The following is a 25,699-nucleotide window of genomic DNA, read 5'->3' as shown; positions in this document are numbered from 1 at the left end:
AATTATATTTAGATTTTCATTTATAACTTTTTGACTAATTGAAGTTAGTTTATATTGATTAATTACTTAATTATCATAATCATAATCAATTTATTAGCAAAAGGGAAATATTTCCCTGTTACAGGGGGTGATACATAAAAATGAAATTAATTAACAATTTTAGTTTACAAAAGTATTATATTGATGATAAAACAATCATAATTTAACAGAACCATACAGTCATTTTGCCTTATAGCTTATAGACATGAACAGAATAAGTAAAAAATACCATAATAGGATATTTAAGTTTTATAATGATTTTTATTTATTAATATTAACATTTAATTTTTTTTAAAACTTTTCTGTGATTTTAACAAAGTAATTATAAATTTTATATAGATCCTTTTTATTGAGAAAGTTTAAATTTATTGTGAGTTCAAGAGGTGATCTACAGTTACATATTTGTATGATTTCATATTGTTCATGCAAAGTTGTAAGTTCTTGACAGTTTTTTAGAAGATGGAATGCTGAGAAATCTTCGGATTGACATGGTATTTAAAAAGTTTATGTAGGTATTATTAACAAAGAGAGAATATTTGTAAAGGCATAGCTGGATTATTAGTTGTTTCACATTCAAATCAGTTGGTTGCCACATGTATGGCTGAGAAGATGGAATTTCAAATAAGTTGATGTACCAGGGATGATAATTACTATGGTTTAAAGAGAGCTGATCTTTATTTATAGAATGAAATATGGCAGAGTTTAATGGAAGAGTATAACCATATTTCCAATCCTGAATTATATCTTTAAATAATAGTTCTGATATGCCAAATGAGTTCAAAATTTTACATAATTTGTATTGCCAAAGCTGCCTGTAATTTACATTTACGTTTTTTCTCTGCTTGATTATTCCTTGATCTAAGAAAGTTATATTATTGTCACTTTTGAATTTGAGTCTATAATAAAATTTAATTACAGTCGACCCCCCTATAATTACGGTCCCTATAATTACGATTCCTATAAAACTATGAAAAAAATATACGTATTTTGGAAATGTTGAGTCGGATTAGTGTAGAATCGATTAATTTTATGGAAGAAAACCTTTCAATCAGCCGTAGTCCGTAAACTTGACACGTGTCGGGCTGTGATTGGAACGACTTGTAAGAAATCGGATTCCTAATAAATTGGAACGTATCTATATCTTATAGGGGGGTCGACTGTGTACATTTTAATAGCAGGGGAAATGACCAGATATGATTTGTTTCATGTCGGAGAGCATAACCGGGAATTGTTCTTTCTAGATGGAATAATTTACATAGGAAATAGATATGAAAGGACTCGAGTTTATATAAATAATCCAGACTCCAAATAGGACTTGCATAGTAAATAATACGGTTGATTATAGAATTGTATAGTTTTCAGGAGTGAGCATAGAAATAGAAGGTTGTCGATAGCCTGCTTTACTTTGAGATTTGAGCTTTGAAGGTCATGTTCCAATCAAAGACAACACCCAGATAGTTTACTTCATTAACTGTTTGTAGTAGAGTATTGTCATGATATATTTTAATTTGTTTTTCAGATATTTTGCTATTATTGCAGAAAATAATAAGTTGGTTTTAGCCAGATTTATTACTAAGTGAATTGATTTAAAATAAAGATTTCTTTGTAATGAGATTTTGGTGGGGGCTAGTATTACTAAATCATCTGCAAATAATATGTAGTGAAAGATTCTGTTGTATATTTCAATGCCATCAGTTGAATTATGGAAAAGTTGATCAATGCTGAGCAGATAGAAGTTAAATAAATATGACAAAAGGGAATCACCTTGAAGAACACCATGAGAAAGAGTTAGTGAGGGAGAAAGAATCTTGCCTTGTTTTATCTTTATGTTATAATTTGAGAAGAACTTTTTTATAGTAGTTGAGAATCGGGTACTTGCACCGCAGGCTTTTAAGTAATATACTAGTAGTGGTATATAGATTGAATCAAAAGCTTTTTGTATATCGATAAAAGCAGCATATACTTTTCTGTGTTTTTTAGTAGATGAACTTGTATTATATATANTATTTCTATTAGTTTTTTACCCAGTCTATTAAGCTGTTTGTCTTTCGACTGATGAGTATTTTGTATTAAAGAATTAAGTTCATCATATCTAGAGCCCATTGCTTCACCAATTCTTGAATTAAAATCTCCTAGTATAATAAAGTATGGAGTCATATGTTGCCAAATATCAATTAGTTTGGAGGTTTCATTTAGATTTGTTAAATCATCAGGAGGGATATAGACGACCATTAAGGTCATTAATTTATTAGTTATATTTGTAAGAATAGGTTTGTTGATTGAAATAAGAAGCAGGATGTAGTTGTCTGATTTTTTTGTTTGTATTATTTTACAAAAATCTTTTTTCATTAATATTCAGAGACCACTGCTTGGATGACCTGGGCCTATTGGTTTATGTGCCATTACTGATTCAATTATAAATTTATCAAAAAAATTTGACTTATAAGTCAGTTCAGAGGTTATCCAAGTTTCTGTTATAGCAAAGATATTGAGTTCATGCTTGGAGTAAAAAGAGTTGATTAGTGGAATTTTATTTTTAAGCCCTTGGCTATTCCAGTTAACAATAGTAAATAATTGGTTATTCAAGTAAGTTATATTGTATTGAATTTTTCTTTGCTTCTTAGTATATCAGCTTGTTGTATTTGTTAATCTAGAAGACAGAAGAAAGGTATTCACATGGACTAATTTCCCAGTATTTAGACTGTAGGTTAATTTGTCACGTTTAATTATTAATTAAAGTGTCATTATATAGTTTGACCGAGGAATTATGTTCGCAGTTTGTAGAAAATTGGGAATAAGTGTTTATGTCTAATCCTTGAATTTTTTGTTAAGTCCTTTGATATTTGCATATTTTTCCATTCTTTTAGCAAATCTGTTGTTTCTTCTGTATAAAAGTAGAAAAGATGTGATCACGCATATAATTATTTATCGATAAAAGCAGCATATACTTTTCTGTGTTTTTTAGTAGATGAACTTTTATTATATATAGTAATATGAATATTGCTGATTCAGTTCCTTTATTTTTAGTAAAAGCATATTGAAATTTGGCTTCCAGATCGGTATCTTTAGTCCATTGTTTAAATTTTTTTTGGCCAGTATTGAGGTGAAGCATTTTCTTAAAGTTGATAGTAATGCTATTGGTCTATAATTATTAGGGGAAAGCTGATCACCCCTTTTATGGACCTTGGTGAGGATAACTGTATTCCAAGAGTCTTGGTAAGAGGTGGCTTTGTACATGGTGTTAAAAAGATTTAATAGTTTTAACCTGACTTTATTTGGAAGCATTTTTAGAAATTTGGTAGGAATAATATCATTTCCTGGGGTTAAATTACTTTTTGTTTTCTGTATTGCTTCATTCAGTTCATCAATGGTAAAATCAGAGTCTAAGTATTCGTTACAAGCATCAGTGTTTATTATTGGAAATAACTTTTAATGAATTTTTGGAAATCTTTGATAGAAATTTTTCCAAGTATCAAAGTCTATGATTGGTGATTTTTCAGTTAGGTTTGATTTAAAATGGAATTTTCTTATTGTAGATCAGAATAATTTACTGTCGTAAAGACAGTAAATTATTNTGAGTTGTATCTATGAATTTTAATGCATTATAGAAATAATTTTTAATTGAATTCATTCTGAATAAAGTTATTAATAAATAAAATCTTGAATTTCAAAGAATAAATATCGTAATTTAGAAATATTTGTGAATTAATTATTATAAAAAGTATTTATTTGTTTATATATATCCAATTTTATTATTAACATGTTATAACTTTTAAGAATTTTATTCTTATTGTTATAACATGTTATAACTCATAAGAATTTTATTTTATAAATTATTTTATTACTTTATTCTTATTAGGATATTTGTTTCTATATTATTCAGATTTGTTTTTATAAATAATGGATTTTAATTTAATATATTGTTATTCTGTTTTAATAAATTATAAAATGAAATTTTTAGGATCTTTAAATACATAATCGTCTCTTCTCTAATCATAATTATTGTAGACAATTTTGAAAATTAGAGGAAAAATAATTTAAAATTTTTGCGAGTGATTTTTGAAAACGTATTGATATTTTATAGAAATATATTCAGTGACTATGTTATAAATAATTTATCTACTGATAATTCATAATTATAATATATAACATTTATATTAACAGAATTTTATGTTTACCATTTAACATTTATGTAAAAACGATGTTGGAAAATAAGACGAATGTCTGAAATTTTCTGAAAACTTTCTCTAGTCCACGTTTAGTAATCTATAATATCTTTATTCTTCTATATATCTTTCACATCTGTGAAAATTGTTCGAAGAATAACATTTTCTCTCCATTTTTACAAATACTAGTTTATTTAATAAATCGACTGTCTCGCCTTCATACATTTGCATAGTACTTACATTTACATCTTGTTTGCCATTAACTTATTCATTTTGTTTTCGTGTTTTGTGTTTATATTTATATATAATACATATTTAATATTTACCTTTTACTCTGCTGTATACTTATTTTCATATCTATTTACTTACGTCTGGTGTAGGTCAGCCAGATAGGCTTTTATGTCCAGAAACAATAATTAAATAATAAATTATTATAATCAGATAATTTATATATAATAAAAGTTTTATATTATATTCTGTGCATGAATATTTGTTAAGGTGAAAACGTACAGTACGATGAACTATTATAAATAGAATATTTATTATTTTTCAGAATTTATTAGCCACATAATTAGTGAAATTTATTGCTACATATCATTCTATTGAGTAATAAATAACAACTTTGGAAATATTTTTGTATATTACCAAATTATCTGGCTATTGATACATTATACTTAATTTTTAAATATAAAACTTGTAAAATCTGCCTTCGTCACATTTTAATTATAAAAGTTTACTAAATTTTAATAATAAAAATAATTGAATCAAGTGTTTATTAAACTATTTTATCTTAAAAAGTTAGAAATTATGCCCAATTGATTTTTATAAGATTGGACAAGCAATTCACTAACGTTTCATTTTGCCGTATCAATACAATTCTCATTTACACTAGACAATTAAAACATAGTACAGTATTTAAAATTAAGCATTTCCACCAATTGTAAACATTAAATTAAATACCAAACAATATCCAAATACCAAATTCAATATCCAAACTTTGTCCTTTATTATATGTGTTAATTAAATTTCAAATATTCAAACGATCGTTTCACACGATCGAATTCATACAATAGTTATCATACTCTCTATTAGATCCATTCTTTATTTCACTAAAATAACAAAAGTATAGTTAATAGGTTCTATATATCTCGATAAAACGTAAAAAGCTATTCTGAAAGGGTAAAATTAATAAATATTAAGGCGCCTCTAGTTACCATTTCATGAAATTATCTCGGATTACATTAACAGAGTCTGTCACATATGAAAATTGAACTTCGAACGTAGAAAAACTACCAATTATGGACAATTAAGCCCGCAGCATCTGATATTTATTCATTCTATCTTCCTTCCATTTTGTTACAAATTGGACTGAGTTCAGTCGTGCATAGAATAAGTTTTCCGGGATGTAATTATCATGAATAATTAATTGATGGTTATTTAAAACTATAGAGATTATTACCGTATCATTTGTAAGCTCGGATTTCGATTGGAATAAACGATAATTAATTTTTTTTTTTGATTTTTCGTGGGACTTCTAAAAAGCTCTAATTGAAGCTTATGAGAGATAGAGAAATAATTTATTTAAATCTATAATCTAAATACAATTCAAAGTAAAATTGCATATTCTATCTTATTTTATGTATAAGAGGATTTAATATTGTATTTATAGAGGATTTAATATTATATATTGTATTGTATTGTCAAAAATATTGTATTTTATGAAACTTTTTGATGTAAGCTATGAGGTAAATTTTAATCTATAAGATAATTGAAACTTAGAGTATAACATATACTTATATTAGATTAAATTACTTTATTTGTTAGAATTTTTACGTTTTAATCGAGATTCCTTATCTTAAAATATAGTCATGTTCTCTGGAAAAAATGTGTTTATATACAAATAATGGAATAGAAGCTTAGAATATATAAATTTTTCTAGCATTGAAATAAAAAATATTAAACAAATTAATTTCTATTACGATTGATAAAGGCTTTACCTAAATATTAGAATAATTTTATAAGTTTAATTTAATGTTTCGATTTACACAGTTAATTGATATAATTTTGAATAGAAAAAAAAAGAAAAAGGAACTAGTAGTTTCAGCTTCAGAGAAAATAATCGAAGAAACTATTCGTGTAAGGTGAAACACAACTGTCAGCTAAATTCTGTAACTCATTAATTTATAAATTTCTTCACTATTGTTTTCTGTTATTATTGGAATGTCAGTAAATCGATCTTCAATTTCTATTGAATATCTTGAGGTTTTGTACTGTATTCTTTGACTTTTAATTGATAAGTTGTCTGATTTCTTAGGCAGAAATAATAATAAAATTTGCTATTGTAGGTAGGTGATCAGAGATGTCAAAACTAGTTATGGTGAAGTCCAGACAGCAATCCAATAGTAAGTCTGAGTAGATTGTATAATCGATAGTGGATTTTCTGGCATATGTTAAACAGGTGTATTCTGTAGGAATATCATGTTTGATGCGTCCATTTATTATATACATTTTAAGATCCATTATTATTTCTATTAGTTTTTTACCCAGTCTATTAAGCTGTTTGTCTTTCGACTGATGAGTATTTTGTATTAAAGAATTAAGTTCATCATATCTAGAGCCCATTGCTTCACCAATTCTTGAATTAAAATCTCCTAGTATAATAAAGTATGGAGTCATATGTTGCCAAATATCAATTAGTTTGGAGGTTTCATTTAGATTTGTTAAATCATCAGGAGGGATATAGACGACCATTAAGGTCATTAATTTATTAGTTATATTTGTAAGAATAGGTTTGTTGATTGAAATAAGAAGCAGGATGTAGTTGTCTGATTTTTTTGTTTGTATTATTTTACAAAAATCTTTTTTCATTAATATTCAGAGACCACTGCTTGGATGACCTGGGCCTATTGGTTTATGTGCCATTACTGATTCAATTATAAATTTATCAAAAAAATTTGACTTATAAGTCAGTTCAGAGGTTATCCAAGTTTCTGTTATAGCAAAGATATTGAGTTCATGCTTGGAGTAAAAAGAGTTGATTAGTGGAATTTTATTTTTAAGCCCTTGGCTATTCCAGTTAACAATAGTAAATAATTGGTTATTCAAGTAAGTTATATTGTATTGAATTTTTCTTTGCTTCTTAGTATATCAGCTTGTTGTATTTGTTAATCTAGAAGACAGAAGAAAGGTATTCACATGGACTAATTTCCCAGTATTTAGACTGTAGGTTAATTTGTCACGTTTAATTATTAATTAAAGTGTCATTATATAGTTTGACCGAGGAATTATGTTCGCAGTTTGTAGAAAATTGGGAATAAGTGTTTATGTCTAATCCTTGAATTTTTTGTTAAGTCCTTTGATATTTGCATATTTTTCCATTCTTTTAGCAAATCTGTTGTTTCTTCTGTATAAAAGTAGAAAAGATGTGATCACGAATATAATTATTGCCAAGTGTTAGTCTTATAGTTGAGTTTGGTGATTTAGTTAGTTGGACTATTTCCAGGATGTCTTCTTGAGCTACATTTTGCAAGTTTAATGTGGTAATGATGAATTTATGGTCTAGAAATAGTTTTAGAATTGGGATAATTATATTATTGCAGTGATGATCATTAATTAAAGAGTCCATACTAAATTGAATACAGTCCTTTTCTACTTGTAATTTATCTACCTGTTGTTTTAGATTATTTATTTGTTCTTCCATTCTTTTCTGCTGTTCTTTAGTTTCACAGATGTTTTCATGTATAAGGTCAAGATCTTCTTTTATAATAATCATTTGGCTAAAAAGTTTATTGTTAGAAGTCTTAATCAAGTTGGAGATTTTGTTCCATAGGACTGTTGTGGAGATATCTGGTAGATTGTCTGGTTTATTAAGTAAAGTAGGAACGAAGTTAGTTGACTCACCTGAAAGATTATGAGAGCTAAGTTGAGACAAATTCAGGTTGGGATTCACATCCTCTGTAAAGTCTTTGTGAGAGTTTTTTTTGAAGTTAAGTTAAAATTCATTATTAGCCTGGAGTTTGATGAGGTTGGTTGATTTCTTTTGACTTCCGGTTTAGGATGATTCATTGGCGTTCTTCCCCACTTTGGTGGCGAACATTGCATTTTTACTGATATTATTATTACCACTAATGATATTAGTTAAAATAAATATAAACTTTTGAACAATTTGAGTTAGAAGCAATCAACACTTAAACTTTATGCAGATAATGAGGTGCTTAGAAAAAGTCACCAGCAGCCTTGACTGTTGGAACACACCCCCTCTTTTCATTTCATATTTAAAAATAAAATATATATATATATATACACACTATATTTATTCAAAGAAACAGTATGTTGTCTATAACTTTTTACATTTTGCAACTGTGTTATGTTATATACTAAAAGTTTTTTATATACTAGTCAATAATTAATTCTAAAAAATTGATATATGAAAATAATTTTATATTAATAGATTCCACCACCAGATAACAAGCCTGATAAATTAGGTTTACATGTACTTGATGAACCATGTGCTAAACAATCAGATCCAACAGTTTTAGATTTGCAGCTTAGAGCTATTTCAAAAGAAACAACAGTTAAAACAACAGTAAGTGTTATTTTATTTACTTTTAATATAAGCTGTATAATTTAAAGAGTACAAAAAGATGTTTTACATAATGATTACTTCAAAACAAAAAGTTAAATACAGTGGACTTGCTTAATGAGCTATGTTTTGCATAACGAGTGATGAGAAGAGGGGAATTCCCAGATTATGCATATACTCCATCAGTCTGTGTTTAGCACTCATTCTGCTAGCATCTTAGTGTTGCTTGTGATCAAACATTTTTCCAAACTTGTGTTCAGACATATTACATATAAACATCAACAACCATCACCCGTTATATAATAAACATGCCAAATGATATGCCAAATTCTTGGGCTATGAAAAGGCTATAATTAAATATTATAAATTAATTAATTAATTTGACTAGTGATAAGCAGTTATGCTGTCATCTCTTATTAAATTTAATGACCAATTCCAAATTAAATTTTTAAAATGTCTAAATTAAAAATTAATTATTTATAATTATTAAATTTAATACAAGATGGCAGCATAATTGCCCACCTATAGTCAAATTAATTAATTTCTAATATTTAATTATAGCCTTTACATAGACCAAGAATTTGGCATATCATTTGGCATGTTTATCAGACATATTACCAGTGATTTTTTTTTTTTTTTTTTCTGCAAATTGAATTTGTATTCTAGATTGGTTCATTCACACTAGAAGAAAAGATGAAGATGATTCGCACTGCTTAACAATGTATACTGTATAATTTTCTTTGAAAAAACGTTACGCATAAAATATTTGTGTATTTTTTCAGCATGGAACTCATTATTGTATTTTACATTCATTTATATGGGAAAAATTGTTTTGCTTAATGAGTGTTTCACATTATGAGTAAGATTCTGGAATGAATTATGCTCGTTAAGCAAGGTTGTAAGCAATGTCTTGAACAGATAAAATATCAAACAAATGTTTTGTACATGATATAATGTGTGTTTCATATATGGTATTTAACAGAAACAAATGTTCGGTCATTAATTTATTAGTTATATTTGTAAGAATAGGTTTGTTGATTGAAATAAGAAGCAGGATGTAGTTGTCTGATTTTTTGTTTGTATTATTTTACAAAAATCTTTTTNTATTTAACAGAAACAAATGTTCTTGTTAAATACTTGTAATTAATATGATTTTTATTATAACTAATTAATTTAATACATATTGAATAGTTTTAAATTAAAATAAATATTTAAATAAAAAACATTTTAAATTCATAGCAATTATAATTTACTAAATGATTTAAAAATTTTCATTTTACTTTTCATCATATCTAATATTATTTTCATGAATAAGCATTTAATCAAAACAGCATGATTAATTTAACATATTCAAATATATGTACTAGTATTTATCATTAAAAAATGTAATAATAAGTATATTAAATATATTTAGTTAATATAATACTCAGTTAATTAAATAATATAATATTGCAATGTAATTTTCAGATTGTTAAAAGTTTACAAGATGCTGACAAACATCCTAAAGAAATAGATTCTTGGATTACAAGTATTGGTAATCTTCATCGTTCTAAGCCTCCACCTACTGTGCATTATGCACGGTAAGATAATACTGCTATTTACATTTTTTTTTTCAATACATACATATCTTAATTTTTATGGATCTGTAATGCAATCTGATTTTCTAATTATGTTGTTGGATATATCTACTACAATTGTTTAAGAAAATATAACATTTTCAATATATATCTTTCTACATTAATTTCCTACATATGACAGTAATCCCAAATTTTCATTGTAAAACTACAAGATCATTATTATTATTATAAGTGCGTACTGTATCTAGTAAAGTTGTTGGAGGCTACTTGAAGCAATTTACACTTTCAAAGGAAGCATTTCTACTACTATTGCATTGTAGTTTGTAAACATTATTTTTGTGTAAATCAAACACTCAGAAATGATGTAATAATATTGATGACATAATTATTTTTCAGTTTAAAAAATTTTACAAATATTTTGCTGTCTGTGGCAGCTATCTTGAATTTTGTGTTCAGTATTTCCAAACTTCACTGCTTTAGTGTTGCAGTGGCTAATTTAAATCAGAAAACACTAAACTGTTGTCTATCAAAGCTACTTTAAACTGCTTTATTAGACAATACATCCTATATATAATAAATTACTGTAAATTTATTCACAAATTTCAATCAGAAAATTAAAATGAAACTGATTATGATTACATAAAAATATAATAAAAATAAAGAACATCTTACTTGTATCTACCTGCAGCTTTTACATAACGATAAGTATCTTCACCTGTTGCATCCAAAGTAATATCATCTATAAAAGAAAATTGTAATTAGCAATTAAAGTGGAATAATAGAAAATTATGATAAAATAATTCTGCTTCATAACAGAAGTAAAAAGAACTTTATTACCTAATCAGTTTAACTCTTAAAACATTAGTTTTACAAAACAAAAATTAGTTATAGAAAATCAAGACTGCATTAAATGTGAATATTTGTTGTATATACACCTCACCTATCCCTCTTTTTACATGGTCTTTTCTTATGCTACTTTGAAGTAATGCATTTAAAAAAGGAAAGGAAACTAATCCTGTTTTTGTGTGATCAATATTTTTACATAGGAAAAATAGTTTATTTCAAAATTTTTTAATTTAATTTTTTGTTTAAAATGTACTCTTTGTCGAAATCAAGAGTTAATTTATCTTTTTTAAGAACAGTACAGTACTATTTTTACATTAGAGAATACTGTACATTGATTTTGTTTTCTATTCTACTTTGTGTTTACTATATTTATGTGCAAATAATGTTAATGATAAATGATGTTAGAATAAAAAAAGCCTGTGTTGCTTTTTGTAAATTGTTTATTTTTTCATTCCATTAAAATTCTGAATCCTATCAAGCATTTTTCTACAGGATGCTGGTACTGTACTTTTTATGTAATTTTTGTTATTCAGCATTCTTTGAAATGAAAAAAAAGGGATAGGCATNTAGATTTAGTCCTGTAGATTTAATTGAATCAATAACAAAACTGTTTAACCTAACACTTATTAACATTCTTCTAACCTAACATTAATAAAAATTATAACTTAGAAAAATTTTCATACTTTTGTAACTTACAACAATAACATATAAAACATATCAAAAATTTCCCCTGAGTTTTTTGTAAATATTTATAAACAATTCTTATTAAATCATTATTTATTCACAAAAATTAGACTTTTATTTTTCCTTTTATAGTAATACCTGGCAAAGAATAAAAAAATAGCTTCCTTCACACCTGTTATTTATGTTCCAAAAGGATTTTTCCTTCTGTCCAGGATGCCTAGTATTGAATTATACAAATAGGAACATGAATGTGTTGATAGTGTCAAGTCATGAACTCATTCGGTGAGACATGATGTTTCAATATATTCATGTTGATACTCACATAACTTGAGTCTAGGAACCTAGAAAGATATCACAAATATATCACTTATTCTGTATAATTTTTATTATAATTTTATTTGTTATTGTATACTAGAAAAATTGATTAAAATAATTAAAATATAATTTACAAAAAATAAAGTAATAGTAACATTTTAGAAAGTTCTAACACTTCTTGCCAAAAACTTAGAATATTCCATTCAAGTATGTGTTGCACTATAAAGTGGATGTAATTTAAATCTTTTCACACATATTAGAACATATTTTAATGAAAAGTATTAATTAAGTGTACAATAAGGAGGCTTACAGAAAATATTAATCGTTATTTATCATACATAACACAATTTGTGTGTGACAAAAAATAAGAACTCCTCTCTCTCTCTCTCTCTCTCTCTCTCTCTCTCTCTCTCTCTCTCTCGTGCCTCATTTCCTGGCACTGTTTCCTCTTTTACAGTTGGCTATGCTGTGCTGCAGTTGATTCTTCAATATTTTGGATATGATTGGTTTTCTACAACCAACCATAGAGAAATCAACTTTTTTATCTGTTTTGAAAATAGATGGAAATAACAAGCAATAAGTAATTGTTCCCTTTCTTTTATTGTTGTATTTGCTAAATTTATAATATATTTTACATGATGTGGAATAATTCATTTTCTAAAAAGGATAATGAGTTTCTGTCTCTTCTTTATGACAATTCACATTACATTTTAATATTCTAATTTTTTTTGTCACAGTTGACAATATTATTGTTTTTCTTGTAACTTTATTCTAGAATTAATATTTTTCTTTACCTAAGTCATAATATAAACACAAAACTTACAATCCATTTCATTGCTTAATACATACTTGGATGGAATATTCTAATTTTTTGGCAAGGAGTTGTAGGTATCTAATGCTTCTTTATCAACTAGTCTACATATAAAATATATTTCATATGACATTATTCTTACATAACTCAATTTTAAACCAATTAATAACATTACACAGAGAGCCACCGTAAACTAAATATTTTTAGAAAATTATAATTATTTTTTAGAAATGTTAAAAAATTTATTTTTAAAACTTATTTAGAAATATGCCAGATATTGATACCTTAATGCAAGAGTGGCCACCTGAATTTGAAGAGTTGTTAAAGGAGGTAAAGTTTTTGCATATTTTATTAAAATTTTTATTATTTATTTAATTAATTGAAATTATTTTTCATAAACTAATATAATTAACATTAATTTTATTGCATTAGTAGTATCACATGACTATTATCAGTTACTATAAGGTAAAAAATTGATGTCTATGTACAAATTGAATTAGCAATTAACATTGTTTGTATGTAGAAACATGTATATAGAATAAATAATTATGAAAGTTTTGGTGATGGAAAGTACAAACATCCAAAATCCATTAAAAATAGTCACATACAAACTAAAAGAAAATAATCAAGTCATTTTAATAACAACAAATTCATTATTATGCAGAACTTGTTTGGTCTTGCATTGATTAGATTTAAATAGTAATTATACTTATTCTAAGTTATTTATACCTGTTGATTTTTTTAAGTTTTAAATAATTTATTTAATTTAGGTAGGACTTCCATCTGCAGATCTTGATTGTACTTTAGAAGAATATGTTCAAATTATCACAGGTACATAAATTTCTTACTATAAAATTATATATAAGAAATTGTGAATTTTTGTTTTAATTTATTAGGGATAACAAATAGGATCTTATATTTATCTAGTAGGTGTTGCAGGAAATTTTCTTTGATTGGAATTGTTGGTCATTTGTTTTTTTTTTTTTAAACTAGTAAAGAATTTTTTCCTTGATTAAAAATACCATTCTTTATATTTAAAATTTGAAAACTACATCTGTATTATTGTAATCATTACTTGTTTTTGTTGTAAAAGGTAATAGAAAATAATTTTCCAGCTAGAACAAAAACAGAGTACTCAATATTTTTGAATTTTTACTAGATGGATGAATAGTTTTAAATAAAAGTGGTAGAACACTTTGAAAATAAAAGCAGATTTCTTTTGTATGGTTTTATCCATTTCAATCACATTGTTACAGGACAACAAAAGAAAGATTTTCTTGTTCTAGCTCATTTTCCATCATAAACATTCTTGCCAATAGCAAACAAGATTAGAAGAATTCTAATAAAATATATTTTTCTATCATGGCATCTTATTTTAAAATATGGCAGACAGTTTTTAATATTTATCCACGAATTAATATTTATTGTTTTTAAACGTAATAAACTTTAACTATTTAATTGTAATAATAATAATTATAATATAAAATATTCATAAACAATTCACTGATATAATAAATGAGAGAAAAATAAAAAAATATAGACTAAATTATAGTAGATTTGTTCCAAAAATTATTACCATCACTTGAATATACTAATATTTGACTTTTAAGTTATCTAGGGAAAAGCTGTCATGAGTAACAATTTTGATTGAATTTAATTTTATGCCAATCTGCATGGTATCGTGTAAATTGGTAAGATAAAATTCTTAAAGATCAGTCATATCATATATATAAACATTGATTTTTGCATATGATAGCTTGTAACAAGGTAATTGTTACAAACTATCATAGCAGAGAACATTTTCTATTGGTTGTTAATTTCATAATGCTTGTTGGGGCAGTTTTGACAGTGCTGGCTGTTGATGTGTTTTTTTTACAACTTACTGTTATGATCTACAATTCAACTATTTGCCATTAATTGACTTTATTGAGGATGTCTTTTTCTACCATAATGCTTTCTTTTTTAATTTTGTTCTTTTTTACTTATTATTGGAGGAGTCAAACTTAATCCAGATCCAATGTCTCATACACCACCTTCTTCGCCTCACAATAAAGCTTCGACTTCTGCTGGTAAACGTCGTCGATCTCCAAGTGAACCAACATTGAAATCATCTCGACTGGATGATTATTTTGCATCACAGGATATTTCTTCTCGAATATCCCAAAAGATTCTGTGTTTTCTTGAGGAACGTTTTGATACTATTCTATCGAAACTCGAAGAATTGTCATCGAAATTTGACTGCTTGTCTAATTTACATAAAGAGTATGATGAACGTCTAACCCACCTGGAAGGAGAAATTACTGAACTTTCAACTTTTAGAACTATATGTATGGATAATTTTTCTCTTCAGAATTATTATATAGACTCTGTATACAACAATTCAAAGAAAAATAACATTATCATTTCTGGTTTGAGTGGTAAAAACAAAGAATTAGTTAATAATGCTAATGGCTTTATTGAGTTGTTTAAAAGACAGAACGGGGAATCTGTTCCTTTTATTAACAGTTATCGAATATCGGGAACTCGGCTTGTATTGTTTGAGCTCTATACTCAAACTGACAAAAGACTTATTTTTAAAAATTTAAAGAAAATTCAGAAGTTGCCGTCCTACTCACGCATTAGAGTCTTTGATGATTTGTCTTATAGATCGAGACTTAGGCATAGAAAATTGTTGCCTTATTTTGTGGAAGCTAAATCTTTGAATAAAAAAGCATTTCTGAAAGCTGATTGCTTGATGGTCGATGGTGACAAATTCACTTTCAATTTAGAAATGAATGAACTACAAAAGATTAATAGTTTTTTAGACAAATCTAGTCAAAAGGATTAATTGGAACAATTGCTAAAAAGAGGGATAAAACTTTAGTAATGAGAATATTGTCTTGGAATTGTCAAGGAATGTTGGACTTGACAGTGAATGTCAAAGAGTTTATATATTTATTGCAAAATTATGATTTAGTTGCTTTCACTGAAACTTGGTTAACCAACTCTTATAAACGGGTCCTCTTGTTGTTGAACCAAGATTTATTTTTATACAATTTGCTAAAAAGCCAGCTTGTCCCAGTCGTCCTTATGGCGGTCTCATTCTTGCAGTTTCCCATAAACTAGGTTCTTTGGAATTGTTTAGCTTGGGTGAGCTGATAGTAATTAGATTTAATTGTAGGAAAAATTTTTGTTCATTTAGTTATAGTTTGATAATTCTTGTTTATTTGAGAATGGGTCTTTATGATGTACTATTAGCTAAAATGAAAAATTTGCTGAGGAATTTTTCTCAGGATGATATAGTTATTTTAGGAGACATGAATGCTAGAATAGGCGAGGATTGGATAATTTTTATTGGATAAAATTTTATGCAATTTATTGGTTTATACAAATGTTTTAAATTCCCGAAGATCTAATGATTTAATATTAAACTAAAGAGGAAAAGGATTTTTACAATTAATTAATTCATATGGATTATTTATTTTAAATGGCCAATGTGTCAAATTAGCCAGCTAAAGTTACTTTTCTCTCTACAGTTGGTCTATCTGTTATAGATTTAATAATAGTAAATGTGAATTTACTAGATAGATTATTAGATTTTAGAGTTCCTGATATTCTTAAATCTGATCATTTTCTGATTTCAATATCATTTGGATTTACGACAGCTAGTGTATTGACTTGGAAACTTCCAAAATTTTGTTATATATGGAACAAGAAAGAATGAATAATTATTTATCTCTGATCAGTTCGCTATATATTTCAGTTAAAAGGACCTTTCTGTTGGATGCGCAGAGTTACTATCATAAACTATTGATGACTTTGTTAACTTCAGCTTTACGATGTGGAATGGTTAAGAAAAATATTTCTTTATCATCATTTGAAAAACAATGGTTTGATTCTCAGTGTCTACATTCAAAGAAAACAAAGAACCAAGTATTATGAATTTTTTTTTAGAAATAAAACTAGAAGTCTATTGGATACATACTGCAAATTAAATAAAAGTTATAAGTCTCTATGTAAAGTGAAGAAAAAGTTATTTTTGGCTAAAATAAACTCACTACTGTTGAAGACTAAAAATACTAGAGATTTTTGGTCATTAGTTAATAAATTTCGAATTAAGAAACTGTGTGAAAATGTTATATCACCCTCGGATTGGTTGAATTATTTGCAAGAGTATTTCACTGGACAAAATACAGTAATTTATATTGATTTTAAGTTTTAGTAATAATGTTCCTCTTTTGATCTTATCACTTTGAATGAATTGGAAACTTTAATCAGAAAATTAAAATCATCTAAGGCCCCAGATCTTGATAATATAAGAAACGAAATGATAAAATACCTTTCTACAGAAATATTACTAGATATATTGAATATGTTTAACTCCTTTTGGTCTAGTAGCTCTTTTCCTTTAACTTGGAAACAAATTGCTTTAAAAATGATTTATAAGAGGGGAAGTAGGCAGACGTCAACTAATTATAGACCAATTGCTTTAATTAGTGTATTTGGAAAGGTTTTTTCAACTATTATGGCAAATTGTCTCCTAAATTGGATGAATGAGTTTAATATTGTTACACCTCTTCAAGGAGCATTTGTCTATACTAATATAATAAAGAGGTAATGTTTGTATGTTTGTATGTATGTAAGTTTGGATGCAGCAGGTAATCTCCAAAACTACTCATCCGATTTAAAAAATTTTTTCACCAATATTTAGAATGGAACTTCAGGATGGACATAGGCTGTATATTATTCCGTTAAACATGGGGGATGGACAGTTCTTTACGGTTACCGTAAAGAACTCTGCTTCTATTTATACTATTTTAAATGCGGTTTTTTGCATTTTTGATTGCGTTTTAATAGAGTATGTCAACAGAATGTACACAAAGAAGGGATTTTTCGATATTCCCGCCAGGGGGAGAGGGACAGGGTTAAGGCTTACTGTGAAGAACTTCACTTCTATTATACTATTTTAGATGCGGTTTTTTGCGTTTTTGATTGCGTTTTAATAGGGTACGTCAAGAGAATGTACACTAAGAAAAAATTTTTCGAAAAATTTTCCCCCACGGGAGAAGTGCTATACATTTATAATAGATACATTTTGAGCCACAACAAGGCGTGGCGGGGTCTGCTAGTTAAAAATAAAGGCATTGAATACAATTTGTTTATTTTGACTGGTCTTATTCAAATATCACTTTCGAGAAAACGAGGGAAACTATATATTGCTTTTATCGATCTCAAGAAAGCTTTCAATCATGATTTGTTATGGTATAAGTTTAGGAGCATTGGTCTTTCTGCATTGTTTATCAACTTACTTAAGAGTCCGTTTTCTAATACTAGATATCTTATATAGAAAGTTTTTCATTTTGTACTGATTATGTTGAGTCCAATAGAGGGTTACCTCAAGAACCATTGAGTCCTATCCTTTTTATTTTGTTTTTGAATGATCTTCCTGACCTTTTGAGAGGTCAAAGCTCATATGATAGTATTATCTTCTCATGTTGAAATTAACTATCTTCTTTATGCTGATGATGTCCTTCTTTTGGCTAATTCAGCTTCTGTGCTTAGGGAAAGACAATCTTACTTGGAGATATTGTGAAGATAATCAATTGGCAATTAATTTGGAAAAGAGACAAGGTTTATGATTTTTTGTAGAGGTTGTAAACTTAAAAAAAATTGACAATTTCAGTTCAGTAAACTGGAAATTGTGCCAAATTTTAAATATCTGGGTATTTATTTTTCTTCACAGGGCACATTTTCATATATCATTTAAATAAAGGTTTACTTGATGCAAGAGCTAAAATCTCCAATCTCATCAAGTTATTTATTAAAATTAAAGCATCTTCATTAAATAATTATTTTAGATTATTTGATTCTTTGATTGGACCAAATATTTTTTTATGCTTTTCTGGTTTGGTGCAGTGGTGCACAACCCATGGGTTGCAAGAAAATTTTTCAGGATCACCAAATTCAAATAAATTTATTTGACAATAAAAAATATAAGTCTTTTCTTCAACAAGTATCAGGTACCAGTAAAATAGTGAAATGAAATTATATTATTTCTAAAAATAGAACTATATTTTTTACAAAATCAGTTGTCTGTATTAGTACCTAATACCTGTACTTCAGCAACCGGCAGGCGAACAGAGATAGTGATACTGTTAATATTGCAGCAACAGAAACACATATTGACACATGCATATTTAGCTTGCAGTGCAAGAGTATAGTCACAGCACAGTAAAAAGATTATATCAGACCAGCATTCAATTTAAGTCTCTGACTTGCCAAAAATTTTGGTTATTGATTGGAAACAAACATGTTGATTTGAAGAAAAAGGCAATCAATATTTTGTTTCAGTTCAGTCGACCTACTTATGTGAAACTGGCATTTCAAAATTAGTTGCCATTAAAACAAAATATTGATCTCAGTTGGATCCAGAGGATGACTTATGGCTTGCGATTTGCAATACAGGCCCGAACATAGAAGCAATCTCGAGCTCTTTGCAAGCGCATACCTCACATTGAATTCTTATGATGTAAAGTTATTTTAAAAGTATTTTTCATTAAATAAATATTTATACCCATTTGCATAAATAAAACCATTGTTTCATAAAATTATGTTTTATTCAGACCTCTAATAAGACAGAAACATAAGTGCAAATCCCTGAAAGAATTTCACTTTAACTACATTGATAATTAAAAGAACGTCTACTGTCTATCTAGGGTCGTGACAAAATTTTACACAAAATAGGGAGTCAGAAATGAAAATAGTTTGCACACCACAATCTTAGTGGACAGATTTGAGGCAATACAGTTGTTCTACTTTCAGCAGGTGTTTCATATTATTAGATCTGTCTCAGGACCTACACTGAGAATAGAATTGGAAGATTTCCCTTCTCTATTAATTTATTGATAAATTTGTTTCGGTTTTGGAGACAATTTATTGACCTACCTGAAGATGATTATCAAAAATTGATATATATATATATGTGTGACTTTCACGGATAAATAGTAATTTTTTGAAGCCAAGGCCTGTTATAGTTAAAGGATTATTAAATAATGTTGGATTGTCCTCTAGTTATATGTATTTTTATGTGAAAGTTCATTCCTCCTGGACTGTGATCAATGACTAAGAGACTTATATTGTTAAAAAGATGTTCATTATTTGAGTGAAAGAGGTTGCGACAGTGAAAATTTTCTTAATGGAATGTGGACTTCAGCACCATATTGTCTAATTTGAGTATAAAATAGTCATTTGCTGCACAATTTAGATAAAACAGGTTTCCAATAAACTTAATAAAATAATGAATGTCTCGTGTGACACTGAATGTTCTTTCTTTTTGTGGAATGACAGTGATGGATACAAGAAAACACATTCTTGATTCTTATAATATTCTTTTGGATAGCCAAGTTGCTACACTACCATGTGATTTTTGTTATCAAATTTTATTTGGTGAGTTTTGCCATGTTAACATTATATAAATTGTTTGTTCACATATCAAATTTAAAGTAACAATGATATTTAACTCATTTTGTAATAACACCCGTTATATCAAATAATAAAGATTGATTGATTGATTGAATATTTAGTGTTTTTAAATATAATGAACTATCTTTAATTGTAATAATAATATACAATGTTCATAATTTGGATTATGAATAAATGTTTATTTTAATAGCTCTATACCAGTGCTTTTCATCAAAGAAAAAAACTCTTCTTCTGTCACTAATCCATCTTTGTTTGCGTCTACTGCTGTTATCATTTCCTAACAAAAAGAAACATTTAGTAACCTATTTGTAAAATAAAATATATTTAACNTTGATTGAATATTTAGTGTTTTTAAATATAATGAACTATCTTTAATTGTAATAATAATATACAATGTTCATAAACAATAATAAACAATTCATTGATATAATAAGAGAGAAAAATAAAAAAAATATAGACTAAATTATAGTAAAATTACTGCCACTCAAATATACCAATATTTGACTTTTAAGTTATCCAGTCAGAAAAGCTGTCATGAATAACAATTTTGATTGAATTTAATTTTATGCCATTTAGATCAGTCTTATTATCTATATCAGTGATTATCAACTTTTTTTTTTTGTCAAAGTACACTTTTAATAATTTAAAAATTTGGCAGCACACACGGTTACTTCAGTAAGTACTGGTGACGCCACAACAGTGATTTTTAAATGCGGTTGGTTATTTAGGTCATATTTTCTAAATGCTTTGATAACTACTGGCAGTTACTGGAAACACTGGTTACAATTTCCAAATGTGCCCTAGAAGGTAGAACTTATTGAACTACTTGTCTGACGTCGCTTATGTATGGGTATTCGCAGTGGTGGCATATTTAGAAAATCTCGCAGCACTTTAGTGTGGCACAAGATTTTCGTGGTTGAGAATCATTGATCTATATAAACATGGATTTTTATTCAATAACTCAACAAGGTAATTATTACAAGCTATTATAGCAGAGAACGTTTTCTGTTGGCTGTTGGTTATGATACTTATCCATAAGCATCCTTATCTTTCAAAATTTAAGACTTAGCTCTGTGTGTTTTGTTCTATAATTTTGACATCTGTAAAATGATTGTTGTGCAAGGCCATAGTCTCTATAGATCTACTTTGCTGCACAAAATCACACACAGTGGGAACCTATCTTAAGTCTATTTAAAGTTTTTTTTTAATATTTTGGCTATGATTTTGCAAAGTTTTGGTGAATATAATTAACATGAATATATATACTGGTAACACCCATATAACATGGCACTTCTATAACACGGATTCACTCTAACACAGTTCGAGAATTGGGTAAAACCCTCGTACAACATAAAAAGAAAAAAATTTACAAAAACTTAAGTACTAATAGTTCACAAAAAAATAATTTTTGTGAACTATTAGTACTTAAGTATGTAAATTTTCTTTTCCCTCTTTCTGTCAATACACGTGGTCCTTCTCAAAACTTGTTTCAGTGTTTCCAGATCTCATCTCAACGCTTCTGATTTTGGTGTTGCCAGATGTTTTCTCCTTATTCCATACTTGCTTTATTCTTCATAAGTGCTTAGCACCATATAAAGAAATTTATAAAGATCTTTTAACTAAAAGCAAGCAATCTAAAATAACATATTTTTTGCAAAAGATAGAGCATGGGTCTGAAGATAATGCAGAAAAATGCTCAGAGGATAATGATATCTTGCCAAAAAAAACTGCCCTCGGTTAATAGTACTTAGTATTGACAAAGAAAACATTGTTTAATTTATATTAATATGTATCACTTAAGAAAATTTTAATAAAGATATTTATCTTAATTATGAAAATATAATAGCATGTTTTTTTAATTTTTGGAACCTAACTCCCCTTTTTGTACTAGTTCTTTATTTCGTATAACATGGATTTGCATAACACGGCAATTTTTTGGAACATAACTCCCATGTTATACGGGAGTTACCTGTATTTATCTTTCAGTATCAGAAATTTAATTATTGTCCAGTTTATGAAGTTCTACAATGGAAATTTTCTTCATTTCTTTTTAATCGCTTTAGTTCCCACCAATTTTTAATATTAATGTAATTAAACATAAAAAATACTTAAAACTGAAAAAAATGAAAGAAATGCGATAATTTTGAAGAAAAAGCTTCAAACTTTATTTTACATTGTTTCACCTTTCTGTGAAATCTGATACCAATGAGTCATTGTGTTTACAGCTGGGTGACCTTGAGAACAGCTGGTGTTGGACTTCCCGGGACATTTTCATAGAAGTCTCGGGAGGCGAAAAGTTTATAGTAGGGTGTGAATACTAGCTGGCCATATATTTTTTAATATTTTTAAAAAATTCAAATTTTTATTGCGATTTCCGACCCCCCCAACTTAATTAAACATATATATAATAAAATATATTAATTAAAAAAAATTTAAAAACTATCGGAGGTCGTTTTTGACATCAGAAACTAGCTTTAAATAACTTNTATTAATTAAAAAAATTAAAAAACTATTGGAGGTCGTTTTTGATATCAGAAAGTAGCTTTAAATAACTTTACCGAAGGAAAATCCGTGCACTAGAACTTTAGAACGATGAATGAAATTTGATATCAAACTCCCATTAAAAAACAATTAATTGTTAATCATGCGTCATTAAAGGTAGATTAAAATCGTGATAAAATTTTTTCGCACGGGTAAAAATTTTTGAAAAAATTTGGAGACCTAAAAACATCCAAAAATTGAAGAAGAAAAAGTTTTTTAGGAGTGAAAGGACAAGTTTTCTGTAACGCTATGTAACCTACCCGAGTTAACTCAGGTAAGGAACTAAAGGGGTTTTTTTAATTAATTACCATAGAAAATGATCAGCTATGAATATTTAACACAAATCACAATATCAAAATAAATTTTAAGTAAACCATATTGTTGTTAGAAAAATTAAATAAACTAGGACATTGTGCAACTTTGTCATATTGCAATAGAATTAAGGCAAGCCAGAAAGAAAGAAGCTATCCTTGCATTGAGTAACAGAAAGAGGTGATCCAAGAACAAGATGATGATTGCTTTGTTCTTGTATTTTGTTCATTTTTCATGCCTATTTTCCATTAGGCACATGCAATGCTGTTTTTATTTTTGACCCCTAGGCATAAATTCCATTAGGTATGCTCAGTCACATTAGAAAGTATGGACATTGTTTTCAATATACAGAAGTATTAAAGTGACAAAGTCACGGACTCCTATTTTTTCATTTAAATGGACCCTCATTACACTTTTACTTTCCTCATTGCAATTAATGACAAAGTTTTATCAAAATCAGCCCATTAAATTTTGAAAGCAAACTCAATTCTACAGTGAAACCCATAGAAGACATGCAAGCGACCGTAGAACATCGCATGGCATCAATTAGTTGTACACACTCATGAAACAATCTTAAATCTAAAAAACATAGTCACGGACTCCCAGCTTTTATTACATTTTTGAATTCTTCAATGCAATTAATGAAAAATAGCAAAGTTTAATCAAAATTGATTGAACAGATTTTGAGAACAAACACAATTCTGTAAGTCGCATAGAAGAGACTTCACTAATGCTCCACATCAATTAATACTTGATTATAAAATATATTTATATTTGCTCTTGTAAGGCTCATAATAGAACACTACAGGTAGTAGTGTCACAGAATAATGGTTGAAAAACTGTACATTGGACAAATTTAGATTGTAAATCAGTTATTGAGCTAAAATTTTTAATGTGATGAAGAAAAAGATATTTATTTATATAAGGTCTGTTCAAAAAGTATCAGACCTTTTTTTTTTCCTGCGTAAACCAATGATGCGCGAGAGGCCTCCTTCGGTGGAGTTGTGGAGGGGACAGTCATGCACAGCCCTGAATTTTTTCCCGCCTGCAGGAAGCGTCAGTCGTTGGCAATCGGCCTATGAGTGAGGTCATGTAGTGCGCTCTCGTCGGATTCCACTAAGCTGGAAAATGACTGAACAACGTGAGCAGCGATATTACATCAAATTTTGCCAAAAACCTTGGCGATACCCGAGTGTAAACCATTCGCAAGATTCAGCAGGCTTTCGGGGACGATCCTCGAGGCCAAAAAAAGCGCGGCAGGTCCGCAGCAATATCAAAGGTCATGTTGACAGTTTTTTCGACTCTCGTGGGGTGGTGTGTCGTGAGTACGCACCACAAGGCCAAACCATCGCAAAGGAGTACTACCAGGAGGTCCTTCGTCGTCTTTCCGATACAGTGCGACGCAAACGACCGGATCTGTGGTCGATCAAAACTTGGCAGCTCCATCGTGATAACGCATCCGCCCATTCTGCGCATCTGATTCGGGCTTTCGTCGCCAAACACAATACTCCTGTGGTTCGTCACGCTCCGTACTCTCTCCACATGGCTCCGTGTGACCTTTGGCTATTTCTCAAGCTGAAAATGCCGCTAAAAGGAACCCAAATTTAGTCGAGAGAAGACATCATGCGAAATGCGACGGACCGGCTGATGACCATTCCAAAAGATGCGTTCCAGCAGTGTTTCCAGCAATGGCAGGAACGCTGGGAGAAGTGTATACATTACCAAGGAGACTACTTTGAAGGGGATTAGGGTTTTGTACCTCAAAGTCAATAAATTTATTTTTGCCGACCAAAGGTCCGATACTTTTTGAACAGACCTTGTATTTACAGTAATGAATGATAAATGTCTTGAAAACATTTTGTTAAATTTTTTAATATTTTTCTTGTAATTTTAAGCATAATTATTTTGTAACATTTTGTACAGATAATAGTGAAAGACATATGCATAGTCTGCAAATTATTATTTCTTTCCCTTTTTGGGCTGTAATTGAAAAAATTGTAAACATATTATAAATATCTAATGTCATGTCTGTCTGTCTTCCTTAATCTCAAGAATGGTGTTAGATAGATGAAAGTTGAGACAAGATATGGAAAGCTTAATTAATTAAGGGAAGGAATTACTTTAACTGAATACAAACTTCCATTATAGACCGGAATTCAAGTGATTTCAATTTGAAAACTCTTCCCAGAACAGAGATTGCATGACTCTGTTGTTGTCAGGAAATGTATGATATACAGGGGCAAGACACTAATAATATGATATCTAGATCATATATTTTAAATTAAATAAATTTTAAAATATGATTAAAAATTGCAGCCCAGCATCGTGACAATGTCACAATAACTTTTACTTGTTTTTTTGTTTT

General features: G+C 28.2%; 1 protein-coding gene across 1 annotated transcript in view; it reads left to right on the top strand.

Moving 5' to 3' along the window:
* Positions 1–25,699, top strand: part of LOC111625416 (intraflagellar transport protein 46 homolog) — a 52,163-nt gene that overhangs the window by 25,890 nt on the left and 574 nt on the right. The window contains exons 6-9 of the mRNA XM_023368558.1: positions 8,656–8,790; positions 10,255–10,367; positions 13,284–13,350; positions 13,791–13,851. Of these exons, the coding sequence (XP_023224326.1) occupies positions 8,656–8,790; positions 10,255–10,367; positions 13,284–13,350; positions 13,791–13,851 (376 nt within the window). The remainder of the gene's footprint in view (positions 1–8,655; positions 8,791–10,254; positions 10,368–13,283; positions 13,351–13,790; positions 13,852–25,699) is intronic.

The sequence above is a fragment of the Centruroides sculpturatus genome, unplaced genomic scaffold, assembly GCF_000671375.1.
Source record: "Centruroides sculpturatus isolate CEXI.00-Female unplaced genomic scaffold, Cexi_2.0 scaffold420, whole genome shotgun sequence".
Lineage (NCBI taxonomy): Eukaryota > Metazoa > Arthropoda > Arachnida > Scorpiones > Buthidae > Centruroides > Centruroides sculpturatus.
This window is presented reverse-complemented; position numbering and strand designations above follow the sequence as displayed.